This window comes from Sinocyclocheilus anshuiensis, unplaced genomic scaffold (genome assembly GCF_001515605.1).
Source record: "Sinocyclocheilus anshuiensis isolate Anshui unplaced genomic scaffold, SAMN03320099.WGS_v1.1 scaffold446, whole genome shotgun sequence".
NCBI classification, from domain to species: Eukaryota; Metazoa; Chordata; class Actinopteri; order Cypriniformes; family Cyprinidae; genus Sinocyclocheilus; species Sinocyclocheilus anshuiensis.
The window spans coordinates 1,130,512-1,138,001 of NW_015544247.1; the positions used below are offsets into that span (position 1 = coordinate 1,130,512).

Below are 7,490 nucleotides of genomic sequence, written 5' to 3' on the forward strand. Positions count from 1 at the left end.
GCGCGCTCTCTCTCTCTGTCTCTCTCTCTCTCTCTCTCTCTCTCTCTCTCTCTCTCTCTCTCTCCCTACCATTAAGTAACTTGTGCATTGTTTTACTTACTTGTTTTTGACATATCTGACCGAACTACAAACTTTCCAGTGCTGTCTGTGAGAAAGATATATTCACTCGACAAGCTCACGCATCTGCGCCGCCGTGCGCTCAATCCACTCAGCCTGCTTTGTTTATCAGCTGGCGCACACCAGCTATACAGGCGTTAATACTGAATGTTTAACATTATATTCATTGCATACATATACTTCGTAGTAGACATCCTTAACTCCTTTCTGCTGTCTGTTGTTCTGTTGTCGGTGTTTCTTTGTTTGAATATGGTGCTTATCACATGCTGTGTGGTATCGGTGTTTGGTATCGGGGCATTTTAACGAGTACAGGAGACCGGTATCGGTGCATCCCTAGTTTTAATACAACAGTGTTCCATAATATTACCTGCCAGTGTAATGAAACTGAATTACCAAAAAATGTAGGTCTAGTCAAGTTACTCCTGATGTGATACATTTCGTTCATGCTATTGATGTATGCTTGAAACTACCTGGTAAGGTGAATTTCTAATGGCCTAATGCTCTTATGCAGACTCCGCTCATTAATATTCAAATCTTAATGCACGTATCCCATTACATACAGAGGTGAACCAAGTAGTAATCTGATCGCATCAAGCTACATGTTTATTTGTTGGAGAACTCTTGGGTGGTGAACTTAAACTTTAACAGCAGACTATGACAACTAGACATAATGGAGATGTTTTAAGATCTATTGTCTTTCAGAGACGGAAGTTTTGAGGAAGCGCTCCACGTATGTACCAGCCAGGCCTGCTAAAGGAAATGACATTTAAAGGCGAAAATGTCCATTTTTTTAAATGAGTGCATCATCATAAGTATTTTGTGATTATTTGTTTTGTGGTTTATCAGGTTTCTCGACTGCAGTGTCAGCATCAACTCCCCTGGCTAGCTCTGTTGGTCTGCCGAGAAATGCTATGACCATTTGCAACTTAGGAAAATATGAGTCCTTGATTAACAAAAAGAGGAAGCTAAACCAAAGAGAGTGAAAACGGTGACCATTCAGTCAGTCCCTGATAATCAACCAGTATGACTAATGCTGCAGATGTCTTTGCTGTCACTTAGTAGTTTGAACAGTAGTTTGAACTGACTTGCTTACTCACTGAATAGTTGAACATGCTTTGTCAGAGGATTTTGAATTAGCCTGTGAATAATAGCAGTGGGAGCAAAGACTTCATTTTTTATTTGTTGTGCCAGTGTTTGTATATTCCAGCTGCTTTCTTGAGATTTTTGTAAAGATGATTACAGTTTTTCAGCACAATTACAGGCCTGAGAGAATGTCTAATCAGTTTATAAATTAAAGTACATTTTCTTGACAGGTTAACTACAGTACAGTTCAAAGGTTTGGGGTTAGTAAGTGTTTTTTTTTTTTAAAGAAATATTCAGTAAGGACACATTAAAATGATCAAAAGTGACAGAGAACACATTTATAATGTTGTGAAAGATTTCTGTAGATTCTGTTCTTTTTGACTTTCCACAAAAAAAATATTGAGCAGCACAACCAACTACAAATAGTTTTTATAATAATCAATGTTTCTTAAGCACCAAATAAGCATATTCTGAAGGATCATATGACATTAAAAACTAGTTATGAAGATTCAGCTTCACAAGAATGAATTACATTTTAAAACATATTAAAATTGAGAACAGTTGTTTTAAATGGTAGTAGTTTCAAAATATTGTTGTTACTGTATGCTTAAATAAATGCAGCCTTGGCGTGAATAAGAGACTTTTTTGAAAAACATCTTACAAACCCCATACTTTTGAACTGAACAGTAGTGTATAGACAATGGTTTTATATAATGCATAGAATGAAAGATGTTAAAAAAAGATATTTTCATGATATATAGTAGGGCTGAATGATTAATTGCATTTGCGATAATATCGTGATATGAAAAAACACGATTTTTCAACCGCAGAGGCTGTGATTACACTCGGTTATGTGACACACGAGAGTAAAGAAGTGTGTTCGACTTGAAGATTGATCGGTGTATGACATCAAAGTACGGCGAGAGAAAGCATAAGGAGACGTCCGCTCTCTTATAGCTCTTGCAGTACTTTGATTACACACACCGATCGGTCTAAGCAGCGCTGCTTCAAGTCGAACACATCTAAGCAGTCTTCAGAGGAAGCGTCAAGTTGGCACGCTACAGTGTTGCCAAGTCTGCGATTTGGGGAACCCCTCCAAAAAACTAGTATTTTACCCCCTGGAGCGCGATTTTTACCAGTGGACCCCCCTCGAAACGTGATTGGGCTAGTTTTGAGTAGCAATTGGGCAGGTTTTGATGTGAAAACCTGGCAACCCTGGCACGCTACACGCGGAAATGTTTGAAAGCGTATATATGAACGTACTTCAAAACGCCACATGGAAATTACTTAAGCAGTAACAGTGTTACGGTGCATTTCATTACTGAAGACTCCGACCTTAAAATAATATATATATAATAAGGTAATATATATATATATATATATACATATGACCCCTTTAATGTTTAGACCAGGCTTAATTTGTCAGTGCTTTATGTTGTCATAATTATTTCATGCTTACAAGGTTGGAAGTTCAACAAATCAGTCAGTATACTATTGGGATTGTAGTTGTTAAATAAAAATGTCATTCATATCCGATTCATGCATCATCTAATTTCATTGTAACATATAGGCCTGGCCTACAGAAAAGAACATTTATCTTTAATCGATCTAATATTGTGTTGGTAATATTATACAATGATTTATAGCTTGTCTTTGTTGAATAATACAGAACATAAAGAGCTTTAAAAAATAATTGCATATTAAATCGCAATCACAATATTGGTAAAAAAAAATAAAAATAAATTCACAATTAGATTATGTTCCAAAATCGTTCAGCCCTAATATATAGGTTGTTTAGGTCAGGATTCTGAAGTGTGTTAGCTTGAAATAATGGAATTGCACAAATTTGAAAATTTTCAGGTAGGTTTCCTAACTGTTCCCATGTCTGCCGTTGGTTGGACATACCAAGCGATGCTCAAGCAGAGCCATTTTTCATAGTGCAACAGAGTTTGTGCTTTTTGGGTAAATCAACCGGCACTTTTGACAGTCAACTTACTATTTAGTGGCCTTTAAAAGATCTCTGTGCCCAATACAGTTTATTCAAGTCCAACAGCTTTTGTTTGATTGTCTGTCTTAAACATCCTTCTCCATTAAAGATGACAGGTTAGTCGACAGTTAGTAGAATTGTCATTAGCTTGTAATTTTCTCTGCTGTTAACTCTTTAATCTGACAACTGTACGGTGGAATGTGTTATGCATCGTTGAGGGCTATTCGTGCCCCATGTGCTGCAGCTTGCTCCTTTGGAAGGCTCTAGTTTTGGCCAGTGATCTCACTATGTTTCCCTCGGTCTGCCTCTGAGGCGTCTCAATGGAGTGACCTCACACATTGATTCCAGCATCGTGAACGTGGGGGTGGATTGTGAAAGCACGCTCCTGCCAGATGCTTGGACAGCTCTTCTCAAGAAATGTATCACCTCATACTCTTTGTGGGGACAATCAGTAATGCCATAGTTACTGATTTATTTACAGATGTATTTTGGTCTGTGTACGAGTCTAGTGTACTAGTGTAGTTCAGAGTAGGGATGTAACGATTACCGGTTTGACGATAAATCATGATAAAATTCCCCATGGTTAGTATTACCGTTTCATCTTTTAATTATCATTAAAACCGTATTAGATTACCGCAATTTGAACAACTCGCGATAAATAAATACTGTCCAGCATAAAGCACAGTTTTAAGTAACAGTCTCACGTGCGCACAGCACGCAGAGTAGTTTAGTTTTGAGTGAAAACGGCGGAAAAGCTGGGAGGTTTTAAAAAAGTGCTAAGGGAATTTTACAAATGAATATATGAATGAATGAATTATATGAATGTACCTCTGAAGGTTCTAACTGTCTTCAGAAACGATTCGATGGCATTTTGTTTTCATCTTCGCTCCATGTAATACCTAAAGGAAGTGTTCTTAATCGCAATACTGCTTTGTCCTCGGAGGTTACAGGAACCAGCTCTAATTCAGCTTTTCCATAAGCGCCACCTGCTGTCAGAGAGTGGATTTACAGAGACTTATATTTACATTCAGTCTGTGTGCAGTTTCTGTCTGACCAAAAATGGACCGAATTTGCATGCCCTGCTGTTTTGACTGGTTGATGGAAAAACAAGCTTATATGGATTCTACACATTTAAACAATTAAGATAAGTTATCTAGAATTATTTATGGAGCAGATAAAATACATATAATCATTTATTAATTAATTATCATTTTGACTTGTATCATTTCTTTATTTAAATGTGAGGTTTACCTTTTTATTACATTTTTTCAAAGCTTTATTTGAACATTTACATTAGATATTTCAACATGCTATTAAACTGTTGTCAGTCAAGTTGTCATTTAAAATCCGAACATCATTGATAATGTTATTGTTTTAGTGATTATGCAAACAAAAAGTTCATTTTGTTTGTTGTTTGTTGATTTTTAAATATAAAACTTGGTGAAGTGATTTATGTGTTGGTACTTTTTTAACATCTCCAGCACATGTTAACAATACCGTGATAATAACGATAACCGTGATAATGTTGGTCACTATAACCGTGATAAGAAATTTTCATACCGTTACATCCCTATTTATTTGTTGTTTGTTGATTTTTAAATATAAAACTTGAAGTGATTTATGTGTCATTACTTTTTAACATCTCCAGCACATTTTAACAATATCGTGATAATACTGATAACCGTGATAATTTTGGTCACTATAATCGTGATAAGAAATTTTCATACTGTTACAATCCCTAGTTCAGAGATGCATTTTTCTGTAATCAGATCACGAGTGCTGTTACGGGGTCGTACACATGGTGTGCTTTTGAGTAGTGCAGGGCAGGCCTCGGTGTGTCAGTCTCGTTCCAAAATGTCTGTAGTCTGAAGACAAGTACAGACAGCTGTCTCGTGTGAAAGCTCTGTCCAAGAGCGTAATGGCTTTCAGCACCCGGCCCAGCCTGTGTTCTCTAACTGGCCTTTTCGCTCTTGATCTAAAATTTTCTTAGGATAGTTTCATTGAATGTCTTTATAAGTTAATAATTTTCACAAAAAAATTATTTGTGAAAATTAACATTGAATTATGCTCCTAACCTCTATGTGAAGTCCATAACGAGAAATGCTTATGCCATTGGAGCAGTTCAAGTTATTTTCATGTTATGGCCTATAGCTGATAAATGTCTCATATTAAAATTCTATACTAATACTATACTAAAATCAATTACTTTAAACACTACACTTGATTTTAGTGTAATTCGGTGTCATCAAAATGTACAGTGTAAAGATTACATTTAACAGTATTATAAAATTATTAGTGTTTTTAAATTATTATTCAATTATATCAGTTATTAGTGTTTTTAAAGATCAGTTTGAAGTTATGATGGTACACGTAATCCAAATAGAGTATGCACAATTAAAGTCACCATAAGAACTATATGGTCTTTGTATTATTATTATTATTATTATTTGTTTACTTATTTTATTTATTTATTTATTTTTGCAATATTGTAGAGTTTGTTATAACTTATTTATCCATCATTATTTAAAAAAAAAAGTTCCATCATAATCTTTAATTAAATATATTAATACATTTTCTTGTTTGAGAAGCCGTTTCACCCGTATATACTTCATAATGGGGAAAATATGATCGCAGTTTCCGTTTCATGCCGACTACATTTTTATTTTCGACCAATGCCGGGAAATTACCTCTAACATCACCCAATATGGAACGATATATCGTTCAGTCAGCGCTTTAAATATACATTGAAATATTAGTAAGCAGTTGTGATTTAATCTGCCTTTTTCATTTAATTCAATTACATTTTAAATGACTTGTCAGCCCTAGTTGTTACATATGTTACTATATTTGTTGTTGTCACTTCACCGGGGGACCTTTTTCTGTTTACATAGTATTACGCAATGCTCCTCAGCTATACTGCTTGGCAGATATTTGAGTTTGACAGTTAAATATTTTAGTACATGAGGTGAAGGTAGTGTTGACTCGATCAGTGGACTGGCATCTCACTGTCCTGCTTGCTGTGCTATGTTTTAGAATGAAATGCCCCTAAAACTTGTCTTTTTTGAGGTGAAATTTGGAACTTCACTTTCATTGAAGTTTTTTAAACACTACATTTCTCTCTGTCATCATGCGGTTTAGGAAAATATTGTATCATCGACAAACCCACCTCACCTTCCCTGTTTCTATGAAAACCGCACAGGATGTCCTCTTCTAGTTTACCTGCCAAACAAGCAAGGTTGTCATGAGAGCCTACAAGAGCTCTTTTTCTCCAGGAAGGTTGAGGGTTGTTTGTCTATAAATACCCCCTCCCCTTGCCTCCTCTCATTCACTTCCTGGCCTTTAAGAGGGGTCAAGTTGCACAGCTGCTCTCATTTGCTAATGTTAACCTGCTCTGTAGGGCTCTGTTCCTCTGGGCCATCGCCTGCCAGTGGCCTTGTGTTTGTTCCTCTTTAGAAATTTGTTCCTCTTTTTTTTTTTTTTTTTTGGTCCAGAGATTTTCCAGGGCATCTTATAACCAATTAAAATTGGGTTCCGGCTTTCATTCAGACTGATTCGACAGTCGAATTGACTGATTCATTAAAAAGAACTGCACCAATGAAGCGATTCGTTCACAAATGCTTATTGCGCTAAATGTTCCTTTTTGTGGTGTCAGCAAGTGCATTGTTATTTATTGTCAATATATTATTTTGGTGCCAAGTCTTTCTCATAACATGCAATTCACAAGTTGACAACTCAGCTAAAATATATAAACACTAGTTTTACCTTTGTGTCACCTTTCCTCATGACCTCCTATTTTGTTTTGCAGGCCCGAATAGCGTTCCTCCAAGGAGAAAGGAAGGGTCAAGAAAATTTAAAGAATGATCTTGTTAGAAGAATAAAAATGTTAGAATATGCATTAAAACAAGAAAGGTTTGTAGTGTTTTTTTTTCTCAAACATTGCGTGTTTTGTATATGTGTGTGTGTACATATTATGTACTTATGTACAACGATTCTCTTTTCTATTACCAGAGCAAAATACCATAAATTAAAATATGGGACAGAACTAAATCAAGGTGAAGTGAAAATGCCTAGCTTTGAATTGGGTAAGTGGACACAACTTCCTTTTGAAAATCTGTATATACACTTGTAGCATATTTCATGTGATGAACTCTGCTAATAAAAGAGGTCTTCCCCTTTAAATATTCCTTTTCCGATGTGATGTCATTGTTAGAGTGGAAAGAAAAATGTCCAGTGTAATGAGGACACAGTAGCGTTTCACATGGCAGTTCGATGTCCTCTAAGTCCTGATCTGTTCTCCTGCTGA

The 7,490-nt window shown here is 35.9% G+C and overlaps 1 protein-coding gene across 1 annotated transcript in view; it reads left to right on the plus strand.

The window, feature by feature from the left end:
* LOC107697713 (striatin-3-like) overlaps window positions 1-7,490 on the plus strand; it is a 30,564-nt gene that overhangs the window by 4,912 nt on the left and 18,162 nt on the right. Inside the window, exons 2-3 of the mRNA XM_016498529.1 lie at window positions 6,993-7,096; window positions 7,196-7,269. Coding sequence (XP_016354015.1) covers window positions 6,993-7,096; window positions 7,196-7,269 — 178 coding nt within the window. The remainder of the gene's footprint in view (window positions 1-6,992; window positions 7,097-7,195; window positions 7,270-7,490) is intronic.